Raw genomic sequence first — 22115 nt, 5'->3', positions numbered from 1 at the left:
GGTGCCTGAATACAACTACCTGATTAATACATAAAAAAGTAGATAGAGAGATAAAATAAATAAATAGATCATTAATACTAAAGTAACAAGCCTATTTTGAAAATAAGTAAAAAGTACAGATTTTTCTTTTGAAATGTAGTGAGTAAAAGTAAAAAGTATTAAGTGACAGAAATACTCAGAAATACACTGTACAGATACCTAAAAATGAGTAGTAACAAAGTAACAAAGTACTTGTAGTTCATTACTTACCACCTCTGGCTAGTTTCTATTGGTGCCTATGGGATTTGCAGGATTATGCTAGCACCTTGCTAGCAGTGGTGCTAAAGCAGTTGTACATGGATATTTGGAGCTTCTAACTGCTTGGGCATTCAGGTAAGATATTTTTTACTTTGTATATTGCTGTTTGAAAGAGTCCTTATCATGTTCTGTGATAGTTCTGTTAGCTTGCCACAGCCGTTGGGTAATGGTATAAACATGTTAACATTGTGACCAGCATTCAGCCAGACAGCTCATTTAAATTTTTCCAGGCTATAGCCAGCAGGGGCTCTCAAATGTGATACAACAGTATATGAGCTGTTTATGGGTGTTTTTAGTCCTTCCATTCCACTCATGACCAGCAGTCACTTCATACCACTGTTTTTGTTAACCACACTTTGTTTAACTTTTATCATTATTACTACACATACTTAGAACACATACTATTACGTAGAATGAATAATGCATGTTCAGTGTCTTAATCAGAATTGCATACATAGCGATTACATGTACCAAGAAAGTCTCCTTCATGCATTCTGTTTGTTGCTGCTGTTACATTCTCCTTCTTCATTGTGAACTCTCAACTTTTGCAAAAGATTGAAAGTTGTGTTCTTTTGTGCCCCTGGGAACACATATCTGTCTGTATTAAATCTTATCTCTACCTTGGGAGCTGCATAGAATAGGAGGATGAATAGTCACACTGTATTCCAGTTTATAGAGAACATCCACATATGTGTTTCTGTACTCTTTCCCTTTGTTCTACAGTAAACCACAGATTTATTCGAAGATTACTATTCTTGTGTGCTGACTGAGTTCTGGGAGGTAACTCACCACCAGCATGTATTTATTTTCTACTTTTTTTTATACATTTACCACCCATTTCAGTACAAACATTCTCCTTGCTTTGTGGATCATCTACTGTGAACCAAGGAGGCAGATCCACAAGGTAAGTGTTTAGGTTTAGGGTTATTTTGCTAGAGCATACAGTGGGGCAAAAAAGTATTTAGTCAGCCACTGATTGTGCAAGTTCTCCTACTTAGAAAGATGAGAGAGGTCTGTAAATTTCATCATAGGTACACTTCAACTATGAGAGACAAAATGAGAAAAAAATTTTTTTTAAAGAATTTATTTGTAAATTATGGTGGAAAATAAGTATTTGGTCACCCACAAACAAGCAAGATTTCTGGCTCTCACAGACCTGTAACAACGTCTTTAAGAAGCTCTTCTGTCCTCCACTTGTTACCTGTATTAATGGCACCTGTTTGACCTCGTTATCTGTATAAAAGACACCTTTCCACAGCCTCAAACAGTCAGACTCCAAACTCAGCCATGGCCAAGACCAAAGAGCTGTCGAAGGACACCAGGAAGAAAATTGTAGACCTGCACCAGGCTGGGAAGAGTGAATCTACAATAGGCAAGCAGGTTGGTGTGAATAAATCAACTGTGGGAGCAATTGTAAGAAAATGGAAGACATACAAGACCATTGATAATCTCCCTCGATCTGGGGCCCCACGCAAGATCTCATCCCGTGGGGTCAAAATGATCATGAGAACGGTGAGCAAAAATCCCAGAACTACACGGAGGGACCTGATGAATGACCTGCAGAGAGCTGGGACCAAAGTAACAAAGGCTACCATCAGTAACACACTATGCCGAGAGGGACTCAAATCCTGCAGTGCCTGGCGTGTCCCCCTGCTTAAGCCAGTACATGTCCAGGCCTGTCTGAAGTTTGCCAGAGAGCATATGGATGATCCAGAAGAGGATTGGGAGAACATCATGTGGTCAGCTGAAACCAAAATAGAACTTTTTGGTAAAAACTCAACTCGTCGTGTTTGGAGGAAGAAGAATGCTGAGTTGCATCCCAAGAACACCATACCTACTGTGAAGCATGGGGGTGGAAACATCATGCTTTGGGGCTGTTTTTCTGCAAAGGGGACAGGACGACTGATCCGTGTTAAGGGAAGAATGAACGGGGCCATGTATCGTGAGATTTTAAGCCAAAACCTCTTTCCATCAGTGAGAGCGTTGAAGATGGAACGTGGCTGGGTCTTCCAGCATGACAATGATCCCAAACACACTGCTTGGGCAACGAAGGAGTGGCTCCGTAAAAAGCATTTCAAGGTCCTGGAGTGGCCTAGCCTGTCTCCAGGCCTCAACCCCACAGAAAATTTGTGGAGGGAGTTGAAAGTCTGTGTTGCCCAGCGACAGCCCCAAAACATCACTGCTCAAGAGGAGATGTGCACGGAGGAATGGGCCAAAATACCAGCTACAGTGTGTGCAAACCTGGTGAAGACTTACAGGAAACGTGTGACCTCTGTCATTGCCAACAAAGGTTATGTTACAAAGTATTGAGTTGAACTTTTGTTATTGACCAAATACTTATTTTCCACCATCATTTACAAATAAATTCTTTAAAAATCCTACAAAGTGATTTTCTGGATTTTTTTTTCTCATTTTGTCTCTCATAGTTGAAATGTACCTATGATGAGAATTACAGACCTCTCTCATCTTTCTAAGTAGGAGAACTTGCACAATCAGTGGCTGACTAAAAACTTTTTTGCCCCACTGTAACTGGAGTCAGTGTAAGACCCCACAAGAACACTTACATTATGTATGTATTTGTGTTTTTTCAATATCTATTACCATTACATACCAATCACTGTATGACATCTACAGTGTTGTATTATATTATACAGTGTATGATAATGTTTTGATTAAATGTGACACGTTTAAAACAAGCCATTCATTTCTATGCCACTCTGTGCTCCTTAAGCAGGATGAAGAGTGTACCGGGCACTTTTCTGTCCTCCATCTGTCCCTCTGCAGCCCAGTCTGCCTCCTGTGCTGTTTTTAATTGAGCATCTGTTTGCAACACAAATCCACTCCTGTACATGTAAGCAGTTTGGACCAGGCACAGGTCCACACAAACCCTCACTCTCACTTTACCCACTCACTCTCACTCTACTCACTCACTCTCAAACTAACCCACCCGCTCTTGCTCTACACACTCACTCTTGCTCTACTCACTCACTCTCGCTCTACCCACTCATTCTCACTCTACCCACTCACTCTCGCTCTACTTACTCACTTTTACTCTACCCATTCACTCTCACTCTACCCATTCACTCTCACTCTACCCACTCACTCTCACTCTTGCTCTACTTACTCATTCTCGCTCTACTTACTCACTCTACCCACTCACTCTCACTCTTGCTCTACTTACTCATTCTCGCTCTACTTACTCACTCTACCCACTCACTTTCACTCTTCCCACTCTCACTCACTCCCACACTACCCACTGCTCTACTCACTCACCCTAGCCACTCACTTTCACTCTCCCCACTCTCACTTACTCCCTCTACCCACTGCTCTACTCACTTACTCTCACTCTAGCCACTGTACTACCAACTCATTCTCACTCTCACTCTACCCACTCACTCTCACTCTACCCACACACTCTCACTCACTCCCACTCTACCCCCCGCTCTACCCACTCACTCACTCACTTCAGCCACCGCTCTACCAACTCACTCTCACTCTACTTACTCACTCACTCTTTCTCACTCTACTGTCTACACTCGCAGCCTAAAGCACGCTGGCACGCGCAGGGCTCCAGCGACATGAGAGGCTCTACTCGCACCTGGAACAGGGAAGGTAAGCTGTACCCGAAGGGACTCGGTCAGTCAGCGGTCAGCAGGGCAGTAAACCGGTGTTGTACCCTGGCGGGAACTCCTCTGCTCTTCACTAACTGCCACTGTGCTCGAACATGCTGACGACGGTTAGCCAACGGCTCTCCAGCGCGTACAGCGCGGAGGTCCAGTCTAATCGCCATGTTAAAGTGGATGGAGTGTAAACAGTAGCTCGTGGTCGCTGTGTAGTGTTGCTAGAGCTTTAGCATACCACGGTAGTCCGTTTCTAACCGCGTTCACAGCTAAAGAACTGAGGATGAGTGAACTGTCATGTGGAAAACAACAATACTGTTTCCATTCCTGAAACGCTTCGCTCTGCGCCTGATGTCAGTGTTCAGAGTAAAGCTGTAGTTTTCGTGTGTTGTGTTGGGCTGCAGGTGAAAGGAAGTCTCCAGCTCACTGTAGCGATCCGGGCTGCTTCAGGTTACGCAAGCACGGTTGGGGTGATGGAGAAATCTCAGGAAAAAAGGATTTGTGTTGGCATCTTAAACTTGCTGTTGTGGACTTGAATTATGTCATATAGTGGACTGCAAACTGTGTCGGGGGGTTCGAGGTTGGTTGTCAGGTGAAAGAGCCCTGCTGAAAAAAACACGATTAGAAACATTAGAATTAAAACTGGATGGTTTGGCTTCCTAATGGTAACTGGCCTAATGGTTACTTTAGACACCTTTCCTGTGGAACACCTAGATCCCTTAGAACACCATCAAATGTGTCTAGAATCAGGTCACCGTTAGGATTCCCATCAGGAAAGCACAAAACACCATTAATAACCATCAGGAACTATCAAAATTCTTTAATGATTTTATGATTATTTTTAGCAGGGAAGTGGATCTGGAGCTGTGGTGTGTTAATGAGGTTCTGCTCCACATTCAAATGCATCTTTCAAATCTGATATTGACTGAATAATGCATGGTAAAGAGGAAGATCAGTCATAATACTGTAGTGAAACGTTGTTAAATTATCCTGATATACATTTTCTATCTATCTTGCATGCATGTTAAAGTTACTCAGTGCACTGACATTCTGTTCCAGGAGTTACGTGTCTTTGGGCTGTGTGTGTGTGTGTGTGTGTACGTGTGCGATGGAGAGGGTTTGTGATAGCAGGACTGAACTGAGTATGTCAGCAATGAGATCTACTAGGGGTGAGTTACCATGGCAACCTGAACTGGCTAACTAGTTATGGTGTTTGGGAAAAAGGCTCATAAATGCACTTTTAACACTATCTCTGTTTTTGGTCTCACTCCTTTACTTGCTGTTTCTGCTCTCCCTCTCAGTTTTCTCATCTCTCTTGCTCTGCCTCTGCTCTGTAGTGGTGTTTGGTAAAGGCTTATTGTCATATCACAGAATAAACAGAATCATGGAAGGTCGTATCAGGGTGTTTCTGTTATAGAATATATAGTAATATTTAATATTTCTGCACAGATGAAGGTGGGTTAGACTGCCAGTGTAATGGACATGCTTCGGTATTATTTCCGTGTTCGTCCTTCTCCATTACAGTTTTTTTCTCCCTCATATTTTATACCACTCATTCTGTAGCCTCAGTGTCTATTCTTTTCTCTTTCTCTTGTTATCCCTCCCTGTTTTCCTCCTCCCACCCTCTCTCCCTCTCTCTCCCCCTCCCTCTCTCGCTGCAGTATCTGGGTGAAAGTTCAACTGCATTGCCTCCAATCCCCTTCAGCCGTCAGCAACAGCCTCTGTTTCTGTCCGTCTGCAGTTACGTTTGTGTACATTCGTACATTGTGTTTTTGTTCTTCATTCTACATATAAGCGTTATTTGATCAAATGCTAGCTGTATACATTGTATGCAATGCATGATGTAATGCTGCAGCATACATACACACACGCACACACATACACACACAGAATGTTCTCAGATGTAGAGTATTATTGGCTCAGATGTGAGAGGCTGTTACGTAAGAAATCTGTCTGCACTACATATGGATGTGGGAGAAGAGACAGCATATGTGTGTTCGTTTACATGTGTTTGTGGATGTTGATTGAAGTCCACGTATATCACTGTACATCACAGCCATACAGAAACAGAACTGATTAAATCAAATATGAAGTATATTTGTGCTGACATTGTAAATATTTATATGCATATTAAGCATTTGAGAACATCATATTTAAAACACTGATTAACAGTTTATTTGCTTCATATATATATAGATATATATATATATATAGATAGATAGATAGATAGATATGTGTGTGTGTGTGTGTGTGTGTGTGTGTGTGTGTGTGTGTGTACACACACAGTAGGATTAGTTAGGATCTCAGTCATCCCTAACTGGTCATTAGTATCATTACCATGAAGATGCTACTAAAACAAAGATGAATGTTACTCATATGGGTGCTCAGAAAGATAATATGCTGCAGGTATAGTTGTTGCACTGCTTTATGTATTGTGAGCTAAAACCAGTACTGGTGTTTACTCGTTTTCATCACTGGTGTTTTTGTAATCACTGTTTTTGTTATCAGTTTGTAATAAAAATAGTTAAGGAGTATTAATTGTTGTAGTTAGCAATAGGACAGAATTTATGAATTAGCTAGAGGACCAGCTGATTCAGGAAACATCAGATGGAAGCTGAATGACCCCAGTGTTTGCTGAGGCCTGTGTTGTTTTGGGGCCAGTTTAAAAGTGACCCACCCACTTGATTCAGAGCATTAGTCCTCCTGATCTGCAAACTAATACACTCACTCTTTCTCTCTCTCTCTCTCTCTCTCTCTCGCACACACACACACACACACTCACACTGACAGTATGTTAGGTTTGTCACTACGTTTTGATTTTCCCATCTAGTGGAAGAATGAAGAATAGCTGTTGAATCCTTTCATTAGCTACAGTTGCTTTTAAAAGCACATTTTCTTTTCAGTAGAGCCAGAGAGGCCAAGCCAAGACTAGGACACTATTTAGGCTTGTATATTCTGTGGCTCTGACAAGACAAGACATAATGTGAAGTATGAAATTTGCTTTGTTGGCAGTGTCAACCTAATTGCTTTCAAACCTTACAGTGTATGTACTCATCTACTCATCTATTAAGTTAGTTCCTTTTAAAGAAATTAAAGCAGTATTACATCTTTTAACTTCTGAACTTGTCCTCACCTAAGACTCAGTAGATCCAGTACATCATAAATTAGAAATTTTGAAAAACTGGTGGAATTTCCTTTTAACAACAGGCATACTAGAAAGTAATATTAGGATATGCATATATGTAAGGTAGATAATATAAGGGAGTTTGCTGCAGTGACTCTTCTGGGAAGGCTTTAAACTAGATGTTGGAATGGGTGCACCTTGAAGTAGCTGATTTCACTAATTAGAAGGGGTGTCTACAAATCTTTGGACATTTATTGTATTTTCCAGGCAAAGAAACAAGTTTGGATAGAAAAACGTGCCATCTAGTGGCTAAACTCTGTATGATCCCTTTCTCATGGTGCGAACACATGGATACGCCATCTAGTGGCTAAACTCTGTATGATCCCTTTCTCATGGTGCGAACACATGGATACGCCATCTAGTGGCTAAACTCTGTATGATCCCTTTCTCATGGTGCGAACACATGGATACGCCATCTAGTGGCTAAACTCTGTATGCTCTTTTTCTCATGGTGAGAACACATGGAGCGTTTTAAAGGGCCCATATCCTACATTTTTATTGTATTTTTCCCTGCCCACTTATGTTTGTGTGGTTTTATGTGCTCAAAACAGTCTTATACATTGGATAGTTCCGGTCCTAAAGTCTGATTGGCTGAGCCGCGTTCGAAGCCGTCGTAAAATCCACGATATACCACTCCTATGACCGCCTTACAACTACTGAACTGTGTATTACTACGCCACGGCACGGAAAAAGCCCATGTGTTGTTAATGGAATGATATTTGACTCTCATGCTGTTCGTATGGACCACCGAGTATGTTGATGAAGTAAGAACCCATTTTTGTTTTAACTGAGGGGCTGGTGACTTATGTTCTTAACTAAGAAGAAGGCTGGCCAGCTAGCTAACAGGCTAAAAGATAGCCAACAGCCTAAACAACTCCATCATTAATATTACAGACTTGAATTAAAGTAGCTACTTAGCTACGGTATGATTAACTGTAAAACGGCGGTGTAAAAGTCTAGAAAATGTCACTGAAATCAATTACATGCTTCAAATGTTCGTGTTTCAGTCAGAAGTAGCGTCAAACCCAGGCTGAATCCCAAACGGCTCTGTGCTCCCTAAATAGCGTGTTAAATATGAAAGTCTAGCCTCTGCAGCCTAGTAGTGCACCATTTATCGAATATGGATGTGGCCCAAATGAGTATTCCTTGGCTTTTGCGCTGTTGGGGTGCTGGATTTGGTATTTAAATTCCTAAACAGTGCACTTAGTAGGGAGCAGGGAGCCATTTCAGACACAGCCCCAGCACAAGAAGAGGGGCGCCGCTGGATTGGTGCTAAATGAGACTCGCGGTGATTATTTGGTGACCAAAAAATACTTACAAAGCAAATGTTTTTGCATTAAACAGTGGTTTATTGTCATATGTTCATTCCTATACGACAAAATCTTAAAAATTCATGAAATGTCCGCAATATACAGCGAGGTGCGACCGTACGTTCTCCTCATTCAGCTGTCCGTGGTTGCTTGGCAACGACACCATGCTCTTAAGGAACTACATTTCTTGGCGGAATATTTGCTTATGTCGATTATTATTAAAAATAAATTATTTTCTGAAAGTCCGGTTTTTTATCGTATTATATGTTGGCCGCCATTTTATAAAAGCAATAAGCCATTTGAGGCGATGGGTTACTGCGATTTTATCACGGGGAGTTTTAGGCTAAGAACACCCTTCCCGTGATAAATTTGCACTAACCCACGGCCTCCCGTGGCTATTGCTTCAGCAATAAATGTTTACATGCCCATTTATCACCTTTCTTTATCCCTTAGAATTAAGCAGGCTGTTTTTGTCGTAATGCCTTTAAGACTGGTAAGCTGTACTGTGCCTCATGTTCAAAAAGCAGTTCAGGCTGGAACACTTCTCATAACTTCATTGCAAATGGGCGGGGCTAAACGTGTATGAGCTGAATAGGCAGATATAAGTAAATGTGTTGCCCGTTTTCAAGTCATAAAACCAGTAACTCCTGCATCTGCATCTGTTTGCATTTTATATGCTTTCAGCCAAAAAACATGCTGCAGACTTTCGCAGATGTAGGCTACTTTTTTCAGTTCCTGTATACTTTGTATTTCACCTAAGTCTGTACTTAACTAGAAATATATATCTATTTGGCCATTCTGATCTGGATTTGTTAAAAATATTGCATGTAGCCTGTACTGCTATACACTTTAGCAGTCTGGCGGTTTCTGAAGCAGCTAGGATAAGAAACGAAGTCGGACTTTATTCAGAGTATTCTGCTTATCAAAACAAATGGCGCCAAGAAAAGGTCTGAAAAGAAAGTCCCTTTACGGTTACAGTCTGGGCAAGTGGGTGGTGAGAAGTCTTAAACAAGTAAAAAGCTTACGTTCATGCACTGGCCAATAGCATAATGCGTGCTCAGAGCATGAACATCTTGAACAGAACATGTGCTTTTTAAAGGTTATGAGTAGATCTTTGACAAAAATCAGAGATTCTTTCTAGCAAACAGCATATGTAAACTTCCCATGAACCCTTCTCTCGTCGTTGTGCTCTTTTGCAAGACGTTTTTATATAAACATATATACATATGTATGCATGTGTGTGTGTGTAGCTGCTACAATTCTGCTCAATGACCCACCTTCTTGTGGGGTTTTCTCAGTATAAAGTGTTGCGTTTATATATTAGTTGTTTATCTCTGCACACACCGTTAAAGTGGCACGTCCTTTGATTACCATCTGATTTCTTAAGGCTGTTTTCAGTCTGCATCAGTACCGCAGGATCTGATAATTCAATATCAGGAGTTGGAGTGGGCTTCTCCTATGTTACAGCCGTTTTTCTCTGAAAAGCACCTGCCGTCCAGTTCCAGCACGCTGTTTACTACACTGAGCCCTCCGCTGTGCACGCCTTCCCGAGCAGCGAGTCCGGTCCGCTATTGGTGGACCGCTCTCTTACGCCGGTCTTTGATTGGTCAGGGCCATATCAACATTCGCAGCCCATGTGGGCTGCATGTGAACAGCGACAGACTTCTGTATTTTGAGCACTCTTTCGCTGCTGAGGTTTCGTGTTTTTTTTTAAAGGTGGGCTCCTCTCCCCAACGATATACGGTAGTTTTGAAACCCGTCCATTCCTCTGGACGTGGTAAATAAACGGTTTTCCAATTTGGGGGGTATTTCACAAAACAGATTTTCTCAGTGGTCAGAATAATTTAAGCAATGAGGACTGAACAAAAGGAAGGTCCTTTGTCTCCTTTCCTGCTGGACAGGCTTGGCATTTGGCTTAAATTATTATGCCTTGTTTTAAAATGTCTAGTCTTTTTCTGTCAATAGAATGTGTGTGTGTGTGTGTGTGTGTGAGAAATATAGAAACGTATGAGGAATGTCTATGCTGCACTATTTTGCAGTTTAACAAAAAATAATATGCCCTACTTGCAATAATGCGAGTATATATTCAATAATTTGAATTATTTAAACAATTCATATTGAATGTTAAGCCTGTCCGATAACAGAAGAGGTACGGGGTTTCAGACAGTCATCTCTATTGTTTTATGTTTACCAGGTTAACTGAGAAAGTGCTTTGTGGAATACTTTAATCGCATTTATTGTTAAACAGCTTTTCCAGTGGATGAAAGACTGTATCTTTGTGTTTTAAATCCGAGGATTTCGAAAGAAGAGTGCCATTAACGTCGTTGTATTGTTTTTCATTTGCTTTGTGGGGTCGTAGTGTGTTTTCTTTGTGCGCATCCTTTCTCGGTATTACGGTAAAGGGGGTCCTCGACGCTCCTCAGCCGATATGACATAAGTTGCGCTGCAACCAGCCGCCGCTACAGTCTCGTGCCTTCACGATCTCGCAGGCGACTAAAAGGCTCTGCAGGAACGGGATGTTAACGCCACCGGGATGAATGCTACCGAAGACATAACGATTGCAATCATGCCCCGGGAGCTCACACAAAACCCGCTGCGGAAGATATGGATGCCGTGCAAGAACGGGCTACCGGAAAAACACATTTCCCAGAGGAGAGGTGGGTCCTGCTGCTGCTGCTTCAGCGTAGCGCGAGATACCGAAAGTGTTCGCTAAACGCACGAGCATTCGGTAGAATCCCGGTACATAAAGCCACGTCTGTTAGCGCTTTAGGCCCGTGGAGCTTTAGTGCTCACAACGGAATAGGTTTTAAAGTCTCATGTTCCCGCGCACAGAAGGCCTAACAAGTGATGCAATCGAGTAAGAAGCTTTGCTCGCTTTACGGGGCTCGTATGTTCGCTGACGTTGCTGTAAGCTAAAGGGATCATTGGGTTCAACGGGCTTTACAGTGATTTATGTCCGCACATATCATACCGGGCAGAGACGAGATGCCATAGTGGCTAGTACAGGTCCAGCGCGTAGACCTTTTAGAATGAACAGAAACAGTAAATACAGTGAGCAGTCATAGCAGGAGATGCTACAGTGGCTGGTAACGTTAATTAGTTAAAGCAGGAAACCAACTAACAAGGCATTAAGTGTGATGTACATTTTGTAGTGAATTGTACTACAGCTGAAGGAACTATGTTTACAATGTAAGGATGCTAAACCTGTTTGTGTTCATGCGTGTGTAAAGCCTGGCAGTGCTGAGAAAAGGCTGGCAGTGGTAAATACTGTGTGCCTGTATTGTTGTAGTAAATAATAAACCGAGCCAAAATGCTGTATGACCCTGTCAGCCCCCTCATAGCTCCCTCCCACCTCCCTCTGCCCCCCTTGTGCACCTCTCTTAGTTTGAGGCCTGTCATGTTAGATAAAACCCTCTTCCTTCTTTGCTGAGCTCTGAAGCGTAGAGCAGGGGTGGGGAACTCTCGCTTCTGGGGGCTAGATTCCTGCACACTTTGGTTAAACATTTACTAAACCTGGTAAATAACCACTGGGTTGAATTTGATGTATTTGAAGAAATTGCTAAACCAAATACTCCCAGGACTAGAGTTTCCCCATCCCTGGAGTAAAGAGATTCAAATCTGGACCTGGATCTAAATCATAGCAGGGAATACTGGTACTTAACTGAATGCCTAGATCCAGTTTCCCAGACCAAGACTAAGAAAATTTTAATGGTGACACACAGCTCAAGCTCATATAAACAAACATTAATAAACCACTGCCCCCTAGATGTGTTATAGCAGTCAGTTCTTTTGTTTCATGATGTGTCTCAATACATGTGTTGTCCACTTTCTTTATTTACATACAGTTGCTTCCTAACTGATGAAAAGGCACTCAATTCATGTTCTGTTTTTTGAGCTCAAACATGATTGTGGAAACTAACAACTGTGGAAAATGTTCAAGACGTATGGCACATTTATATCTTGTGTAGGGATGAGCGAGATGGCAAAAAATATAACAAGATATTTCAAGATGTTCTTATAATATACTATATGCATCCTGATGTTCAGATTTTCTGAAGTGTAGTCCCAGTAGTGCCACATTTTAACAAATGCAAAACTATGAATGCAATGATATTCAAGTTTCAGACACCACACTGCATTAAATGAATGACAATAAATTAATAAACTGCGCATAAACACAGTTAATGTTCTTTAAGAAAGCATATTGTGATATAACAATTAATCATGAAAACGGTGCTACATTGCCCAAACCTGAACTTGTGTTGCTTTGATGAAGCGACTGATCTTAGTGCCGCCTCATTATTACAGTTTTGAGTTCAGCCTCTGTGTTTACTTGTGATTTTGAATGATTTGTCACTGTTAGTCATCATGATGCACTTTCTATCACAGTCAGGCAGTTTTTATAAGGATTGTTGAGTAGCATTATACGTTGACATACAAGAATCGAATGCAAAGAACTTCCTTTCCCGGGTGTGTTTGCCTGTGTATGTATGTTGTGAGGGAGGAGGAAGTGTAGACAGTGAAGTTGTGTGAGAGGTGAGGATGATGACAGTGCAGTCTTGGTCGAAGCTTTGTTGCTGCGTTTCTTGAGAGGTGAAGCTCCTGCTCTGCTGAGTCAGCCTGCATGTATGACCTGTATGATTTGTTGTTCTTCTGTATTTAATTGCTGTTATCATCATATATTTATCTAAAATAGGAACAGTGTGAATAATATCTATCAGTAATGTATTATGGATTAAAAGTTTAACATTGAACTAAGGTTGTTTCTCAAATATATATATATTTTTGAGTTGAAAGCATTTGCTGCTAGAAGGGGTTAGAGTAACTGAAGGGGTGTTGAGCTTTGGCTAGTTTGTAATGAAGATTACCCCGATAATTGCTGCATTTGTATTCTTGAGTTGAGTGGTCAGGAGGGGGCAATACCATGATTGGTAATTTCTGCTTAATCCTGTAAGACATCATGGCTGCACTCCTGCAGGAACTGAGCATTGTTGGCCAATTAAATAGATTCCTTTCTATTGCCGCAGTCTGTTCATGGCTGGTTTTACTTCAGGACTTTAGCTTCACGTTGCGTTGGGTTTCTTTGAGTTGCATTGAGTTGAACTTAATTTAACTAACCATGCATCGGCTCTAATCCCTGTCAGCGTGAACCTCAGGTTTTCCCACACTGTCTTTCTTTAGAAACCAGTGTCATTACTTTCTGTAATATAGTTAATACCTATGCAGTAAAGGACAGGAGCAGTTGGTCGTTTTGAATGGTCAGACCTTGAAATTTTAGAAAATCATCTGTTGGTCAAAGTTTCTTTTTGATATAAAGGTATTAGAGGACTTTGTGTAAAATCCCCGTGTATGTGGTGCTCCACTGTAGCCTCTCTGCATGGTTAGTACTTTGAAAAGAGATTCACTCCGAGATGAACAAAGAGGGTATTCATTTTCCTGTATTCATGTTTCAGTTTGCCTTTCATTTTGGTTCTTTTCACATGTCTGTGTGGAGAGCAGAATCGCCAATCTATTTGCATTTTTTACATTATAGTGTCTCCTTTCTCTCTGTCTTTTTCATTTTTTCTTTCTTTCTATCTTTCTTTCAGTATGTATGACCAACTGTCCCACCCTCATTGTGACCGTGGGGTTGCCAGCTAGAGGGAAAACCTACATTTCTAAGAAACTAACTCGCTACCTCAACTGGATTGGTGTACCAACTAAAGGTATGTTGAACTGACGCACATGTGCTGGGCAGTTTATATATTTATATAATAAATTTCAACATCACTGTATTTTTTTTAGCTTTCTCATGGTATGCCATGCTACCTGAGTGCTACTTTTCTGTGAGAAAGGAATGCGTTATAAAGCTCTGATAGATTCTGTTGATTGGACTGTGTTTTGTTTTTTCTTCTAATAAAAATACACCAGAGGGAACCGTAAACAGTATTGTTAGGGTATAGGGTATAGTAGAGTTAGAGTATTGTAACCAGACAGAAATAATAAAATTTACTCTTTTATTCAGTTAAACTACTTTTAAAAAATCCTTTCAAAACAATCTGAAGCACAGAGCAAATGATTTTTACATTACTGTTAACTATGGATACACTGATATTGGAATTGTGGGCAGATATCTAATATTTTCCATGTAGAGATCTGCTAATGATAAATAAACATTTATGAAATTTAGAAAATGTAACTGCGTCTACTTGGATTAGCATTGTGGAGAAATTTATTTACAAGAAATAAACACACTATTTAAATACAATGTTAAATAAATACATTTTAAAAATAGTTTTATAATGTTACATTAAAAGTAAACAGAGTGAAATGCACACATTTTAGCAGATTACTCCAGCATCGCCTAAACATTCTGCTCTTCCAGGGAACAGTAAATTCATCATCAAATGTTGGTTTGAAATATCGGTCAAATCTAAACATGTCCTTTATTTATTTAAGCAAAAATTTGCAGTTACCAATATCATTTTGATATCATTGAGCGTCCCTACAGTTAACAATGTTCTCTATAAAATATATTGCTTGTATTCTTTCTCTCACACACACACACACACACACACATTATGTATGTATATAAACACACACACACACAAAAGATATCATTACATTTGATTTTTATGTGTTTAGAGTTCAATGTTGGTCAGTATCGGAGGGAGTGCATGAAGATCTACAAGAACTTTGAGTTCTTCCGCCCTGACAATGAGGAGGGACTAAAGATCAGGAAGTAAGACTGTGTGTTCTTCCCACTGTGTGTGCTGATGTGTGTTTCTGGTTTTGGTTGTTTTGTAACTGGTTTGCTGGTTGTGTGTGTGTGTGTGTGTGTGTGTGTGTGTGTGTGTGTGTGTGTGTGTGTGTTTTTCAGGCAGTGTGCTCTGACAGCGCTGAATGATGTCAGACAGTATCTCAGTGTGGAAGGAGGCCAGGTGGCTGTAAGTGAAATCAACACATAGATGTTAATTGGAATTTTCATTGTATAGTTTAAACTGTAGACTCAAAGACTGCTTCACTGTATAATTGTATACTGCAGTGACCAGGAGAAGTGCTGAGAGGTGCTGTGTTTAATAGTATGTATGTGTTAACTTACCAGGTGTTTGATGCCACTAACACTACAAGAGAGAGGAGGAGTATGATCATGAGATTTTCAGAGCAGAATGGCTACAAGGTACTAACAAGTTCTTCTGGTCTAGTTCACTTCACAGACTCACCCACACATTCTTCCACAGCAGCCGTGATTTAAGTGCTTGTTGAAGCCTTTGAGGTCCTAAACCTCAACATAAACCTCTGCATCAGTTTGCTCATGATTTGTTTCTTTTTGGCAGGTGTTCTTTGTTGAGTCTGTGTGTGAAGACCCTGAAGTTATTGCCCAGAACATTGTAGTAAGTCTGTAGTTTCTATGTTGACAAATATTGAGGCATGTGTAGATGTAACTGTAATTTAGTGTGAGTTCAGCAAATTCTCAAGGTATTACTGTGTGTCTAAGCAGCAGGTGAAGCTGGGCAGCCCGGACTACATTGATTGTAACACTGAGGAGGCCATTCAAGACTTTATGAAGAGAATCAAATGTTATGAAAACTCCTATCAGCCACTGGATGAGATCTTGGACAGGTGGGACTTCCACTGTTTTCAGATTTTGACGTGGTGCTTTGAAAGTCTTCTGGATGTTATGTGTAGACTAATCCTCATGAATTAAAACTATAATTAACTAAATGTTGCATCTTCCATGAAATGTCTGTTTATTCTAGTGTTTCCTGTGTTTGATAGGGAGCTGTCGTACATCAAGGTGATGGATGTAGGACGGCGGTATTTGGTGAATCGTGTGCTAGATCATATTCAGAGCCGGATTGTTTACTACCTGATGAATATCCACATCACTCCACGCTCCATCTACCTCTGCCGGCACGGAGAGAGTGAGTTAAACATCAGGGGACGCATTGGTGGGGACTCAGGCCTGTCACCCCGTGGTAAAGAGGTAGGTGTGTGTGTGTGTGTGCGCGCGCATGTGTGGAAATGGTGAAATGTACCTTGCTTAAGTGAGAGACAGAATTTGAATGAAACAGAATAGAAATCACTGTCCTCTTCATGCAGCCAAGGAGTTTTTCAGAACCATTCGTTTTCTTGAATGGCCAAGACGGTACTTTACGTAATCCCACAGAGCAGCAATTTCCATTTAGTAAGTCAAGACTTGTGGCACAAAATCCCTGAATAAAGTCCTTAAAGAAGCAGTGGCTGCATTAAAGCATCCTCACCCAGATACCTAGAATTGATTATTACTACGATTCACACACATCAGACAAATGGAGTACAAAAGATTTGCAACCAAGTAGTAAACATGACAGTTTTATTTAATTTGATGTAATTTGTTAAATTACTTATGGTAACTGGAGGAGGCATATATTAAAAGGAGAATGATTTCATATCTGGTTCACCTGAAATAGATATAAATACCCTCAAATTACAACTGATATTGTGCACTTTAACCTTTTTTACTTTTTAGTTTATCATTTGAATTCCTCACTCACACCTTTCTTCCCTTTTTCTCTGTCAGTTTGCACTTTGCCTGGGTAAATTCATTCAGGAGCAGAATATAAAGGATCTGAAGGTGTGGACGAGTCAGATGAAGAGAACCATTCAGACAGCTGAGGCTCTGGGGGTGCAGTATGAACAGTGGAAAGCTCTAAATGAAATTGATGCTGTAAGTGTGTGTTGGCCTGTGTTATGGTGACCTGTTAGATTGTGTTGTATGTGTGGTGTTTGTATGGGACTTATTAGCACAGAACATAATCTTTTCGCATATAATACGATAGAGTAATAGTACATCACTGCACACAAATAGAATGGCAAACTGACTTAATTATGACACTTTTGAAAAAAAATGCTTGCTTATTTCTATGCTTCTATACTCATTTCTATACTGCTACTGCCTGTAGGGAGTGTGTGAGGAGATGATGTATGAAGAGATTCAGGAGCATTATCCTCTAGAGTTTGCTCTGCGTGACCAGGATAAGTACCGCTACCGCTACCCTAAAGGAGAGGTAAATTTACCCACTTTTGTTGCTTAGAGAATAAAGAAGCTTTACTTGGCTGTGTCTGAGCACCAGTATACTCTGAAATATAATCTGTTAAACATACTAGGATATTTTATCCAATTCAGCTTTCCTTTCAGTAAGGAAGGTTTATTTTGTGAACATTTGTAACCTTACCCTAGGTTTGGCATTGGTGAGAAGCAAGTTTATTACTGAGATTTCCTTTCAAAACCTGACAGACTTTTTATCCTATTATTGAAGTAACTTAAGCCAAGATTTGGCACACAGTGAAGTGGCGCACTCCCCCCTTTAAGCTAAGCGTGGAGTTAGTTCATGGTGCCTGCATGATGGCTGAAAGTGTTTGCATTTAACCCTCTTCTCATTTGTAGTCTTATGAGGACCTGGTACAGCGACTGGAGCCAGTAATTATGGAGTTGGAGAGGCAGGAAAACGTTCTGGTCATCTGCCACCAGGCTGTCATGCGCTGTCTTCTTGCCTACTTTCTGGACAAAAGTGCAGGTATGATTTGTCACGCTCCTGTGACGTTTTACTTTTGTGTCCCTGCTGGTGTCTTTTGTAAGATATCTTTAGCGGGTTAGTGTAAATATTATATAGAGTATCAGGATTGGTTGATTATGAATGGAAATATAACATTCTACTATGACGTCTGTGTTGTATTTTAGATGAGTTGCCTTATCTGAAATGCCCCCTTCACACTGTGCTGAAACTCACCCCAGTGGCCTATGGTGAGACAACCTGCTGTGTTCCTCCTATATTCAACATGCATACAAATGCATACACATGAAATTTCACTGAGTAGGATGAATTCATATTTGTGGCTAAAGATAGCAAAGGGATTTTTTCTCTTGTGCTTAAAGTAATTAGCTGCTCAGTAATTATGAGAAACGTGGTGTGTTTAAATTACAGAGTAAACCAACTCTTGGTGCCTGTTGGCTGCCCTCAGGTATTTTGTGTTTTTATGTGAATATCTAATTAGTGCTCCCTGCCTTACTCTGTCTCCTCTGTTACGCAAGGGTGCAAAGTGGAGTCCATCTATCTCAATGTGGAGGCGGTGAACACCCACAGGGACAAACCTGAGGTATGGAACACAGAATCTTCTTGTTAAAATCAACAGGGTTCCAAAACAAACTTGCAAAACATGAGTTAACTGGAGTTGTTTTTATTTATTTATTTTTGTTGGAAACCAGTTGGCCACAAAGTGCTAGTCATAGTGGGGAGATGTCTGCTGTGAGGAACAAAGCAAATGGGTCCATCTGTGTGACCTACTTGCTGCATTCAGGAACCATTTATTTTGGATGTTAATTGAATCTGTGTTGAGAAACGTTATTACAAATACTACCCAAAGTCATAACTAGTTTGCTAGGCCTAATGTTGACATTCATTTTTATTTAATGTTGGAGAAAAAAACTAAACTTTTATGATAAACATATGGATATGAGTGATGAGTGTTGAACAAGAGGTTTGGGCTGAATTGAACAAGCAAATGGAAAAATTAAGTTTTCAGCCTTCTGTTAGTAAAGAGTGTAACTGGGGAAAGGTCATTCTCCTCCGTCAGTGTTTAAGACTGTTTAGGATTAATATGTAGGGATTCATTGATCATGAATATTCTTGGCCAATTCTGAATGCTGTAGAACCAAAATGGCCATTGGCAGATTTTTTTGGGCCCGTTTTATTAGCCTTTTTTTTCTCGCTTAAGCCCACACGGTGTGGGCTAAATAGACACATGGAAGACACTACCCCATTTCCAGTACATTGTATTAACCAAATGTGCCATTTGAAATGCATAATTTGCTCTTAAATGAGCCAAACTGACATTTAAATATGTAAATAATCAGTTGCCTGTTGAAATAACATGAATTAAATAAAGTGCCACCTTGAAAGAAGTGACTAGCACCAGTCATGTATGATTATGCTCGGACACTTTAATATTCATTCAAATCATTCAAAAAGGGAAATCATCAAAAGCTTTTAAATACAGCGTTGTCCACGTACACAACTCATGTTACACTATATTGCCAAAAGTATTCACTCACCCATCCAAATCATTGAATTCAGGTGTTCCAATCACTTACATGGCCACAGATGTATAAAACCAAGCACCTAGGCATGCAGACTGCTTCTACAAACATTTGTGAAAGAATGGGTCTCTCTCAGGAGCTCAGTGAATTTCAGCGTGGTACCGTGATAGGATGCCACCTGTGCAACAAGTCCAGTCGTGAAATTTCCTCACTACTAAATATTCCACAGTCAACTGTCAGTGGTATTATAACAAAGTGGAAGTGATTGGGAACGACAGCAACTCAGCCACGAAGTGGTAGGCCACGTAAAAAGTGAGGTCAGTGGATGCTGAGGCGCATAGTGCGCAGAGGTCGCCAACTTTCTGCAGAGTCAGTCGCTACAGACCTCCAAACTTAATCTGGCCTTCAGATTAGCTCAAGAACAGCGTAGAGAGCTTCATGGAATGGGTTTCCATGGCCAAGCAGCTGTATCCAAGCCTTACATCACCAAGTGCAATACAAAGCGTCGAATGCAGTGGGGATAAAGCGCCACCACTGGACTCTAGAGCAGTGGAGACGTGTTCTCTGGAGTGAGTAATCACGCGTCTGGCAATCCGATGGACGAGTCTGGGTTTGGTGGTTGCCAGGAGAACGGTACTTGTCTGCATTGTGCCAACTGTAAAGTTTGGTGGAGGGGGATATGGTGTGGGTTTGTCTTTCAGGAGTTGGGCTCGGCCCCTTAGTTCCAGTGAAAGAAACTCTTAATGCTTCAGCAGACCAAGAGATTTTGAACAATTTCATGCTCACCACTTTGTGGGAACAGTTTGGGGATGGCCCCTTCCTGTTCCAACATGACTGCGCACCAGTGCACAAAGCAAGGTCCATAAAGACATGGATGAGTTTGGTGTGGAAGAACTTGACTGGTCTGCACAGTGTCCTGACCTCAACCCGACAGAACACGTTTGGGATGAATTAAGAGCAGAGACTGCGAGCCAGGAACTTCTCGTCCAAAATCAGTGTCTGACCTCACAAATGCGCTTCTGGAAGAATGGTCAAAAATTCCCATAAACACACTCCTAAACCTTGTGGAAAGCCTTCCCAGAAGAGTTGAAGCTGTTATAGCTGCAAAGGGTGGGCCGAAATCATATTAAACCCTATGGATTGAGAATGGGATGTCACTCAAGTTCATATGCGTGTGAAGGCAGACGAGCGAATACTTGCCAATATAGTGTATTTACTTCATAAAACGACAACATGGCTCAGCCAAAAAGACTAAAGACTAAATTTGCAGATTACGTGTTAAGAGCAAAAACCTGCCGATTCCGATCATGTGTGCTTAAGAATATGGAAATCCACAGAACTGAGATTATCAGTTATTCTTTGTGGGGAAGATCTATTGTGGTTAGATGTGCTGCAGGCCATATCCATGGGAAAATGACTGCAGGCCTGTGCTATAAAGCTTTAAAAGGTTCACTTCTCATCCTCTGAGTTGCTTTCTCTTACACCATTTCACTTTCTTTGAACAGAATGTTGACATTTCCCGTCTGGCTGAGGAGGCCCTTCTCACAGTTCCTGCCCACCAGTGACGCACACATCTCGGACATCTCGCACCACAGCTACACTCCATCAGGCTGCTTAACTGATTAGCCAGCATTTCTTCTTCATTATTTACTTTTTGTATTTTTGTGTGCTCAGGAACACAGAGCACAGTGTGAACCGAAGGATTTTTTACTTTCAGGTCTTTATCTTTTTTTCTCTATTCATGTACCAGATTGATAACTGGAATCCAGTTCTAAGATGATGAACCCTAGTGTTTTGGGGTGTGGGTGTGTGTGTGTGTGTGTGTGTGTGTGTGTGTGTGTGTGTGTGTGTGTTTACATATATGTTGCTACGTGTACATGATGCCAGCGTAGACTGGATACAAACATGATTGGTGTGGCAAAAAGATTTTTTGACATTTTTCTAAAGAAATTTTTTTGGGAAATTTTTTCAACATGGGTTTTTTTTTGGTTTGTTTTTTTGTTTTGTTTTTATTTTTTCATTGTGGTAAAACATTCCCTTAAGCAATACTGTAGATCTATTTGGGGAGACGTTTATACTTTCCCAAAAGGTTTTGGGTGGTGGTGAAAAATGTATTGAATAACACTGTGCCAAACAAATCAAACTTTATCTAAAGCCTCAGTAAGGATGTTTTCGTTGCTGTTCAATGGTAAATGAATCTACCTAATTCAATCAAAAAACTCTCTTAAACATCTGTTTATTAAAAACAATACCATGCAGAAGTTTTATAGAAGCAAATCAAAAAGTACTGCTGCTTCTGCTGTGAGAAACTTGTCACTTGTGCTAACAATGTCAGACCTCTCACCTCCCTCAAACATCTGTGTTTTCCTGATCAAGGCTTTAAATAACTGAAATTATTCGTTTTTAGCCTGTCAGTGCCCTAAAAAGATTAAGCACAGTGACAAAGCAGATTATGACCAGTTGATGGTATTCAAAGTAAATTTAATTCAAGACACTGCTGGTGTGCTGCCAGTAGAGGATGTTTCCTGGATAAACAAAGTGTAAAGTTTACATTTTCTTTGCAGGTTTTACTCAACTTTATTACTTTATCACTGAGCTGTGAACTGTGTAGACTTAAAAATCATCTCGTATTAAGTTTTCTAAAG

General features: G+C 40.7%; 1 protein-coding gene across 3 annotated transcripts; it reads left to right on the top strand.

Annotated features, from left to right (window-relative positions):
- Positions 1 to 3753: 3753 nt before the first annotated feature.
- On the top strand, positions 3754 to 21477 carry pfkfb4b (6-phosphofructo-2-kinase/fructose-2,6-biphosphatase 4b). 3 transcript variants are annotated; one of them, XM_036570836.1, is made up of 14 exons: positions 3754 to 3909; positions 14000 to 14116; positions 15036 to 15132; positions 15271 to 15337; positions 15496 to 15570; positions 15728 to 15784; positions 15892 to 16013; positions 16170 to 16377; positions 16954 to 17100; positions 17336 to 17440; positions 17821 to 17950; positions 18115 to 18177; positions 18466 to 18530; positions 20976 to 21477. In XM_036570836.1, exons 1-14 carry the CDS (start codon positions 3876 to 3878, stop codon positions 21033 to 21035), a joined length of 1347 nt encoding a protein of 448 aa, XP_036426729.1. In that variant the 5' UTR covers positions 3754 to 3875; the 3' UTR covers positions 21036 to 21477. The 3 variants fall into 3 exon arrangements, with proteins under 3 accessions (XP_036426729.1, XP_036426727.1, XP_036426728.1); XM_036570834.1 differs by lacking the exon at positions 3754 to 3909 and adding an exon at positions 4997 to 5086; XM_036570835.1 differs by lacking the exon at positions 3754 to 3909 and adding an exon at positions 10121 to 11068.
- Positions 21478 to 22115: the final 638 nt, after the last annotated feature.

Source organism: Colossoma macropomum, unplaced genomic scaffold, assembly GCF_904425465.1.
Source record: "Colossoma macropomum unplaced genomic scaffold, Colossoma_macropomum, whole genome shotgun sequence".
NCBI lineage: Eukaryota > Metazoa > Chordata > Actinopteri > Characiformes > Serrasalmidae > Colossoma > Colossoma macropomum.
Note: the sequence above shows the minus strand (reverse complement) of the source record. Positions and strands in the feature narration are given on the sequence as shown.

What these genes read in the sequence shown, in the direction of transcription:
- pfkfb4b (XM_036570835.1), top strand. Translation starts at nt 10,945, where the DNA reads ATGAATGCTACCGAAGACATAACGATTGCAATCATGCCCCGGGAGCTC. An exon ending in GATTGGTGTACCAACTAAAG is followed by an intron (nt 14,117 to 15,035) that starts GTATGTTGAACT and finishes TTATGTGTTTAG; the next exon opens with AGTTCAATGTTGGTCAGTAT. An exon ending in CAGAGCAGAATGGCTACAAG is followed by an intron (nt 15,571 to 15,727) that starts GTACTAACAAGT and finishes TCTTTTTGGCAG; the next exon opens with GTGTTCTTTGTTGAGTCTGT.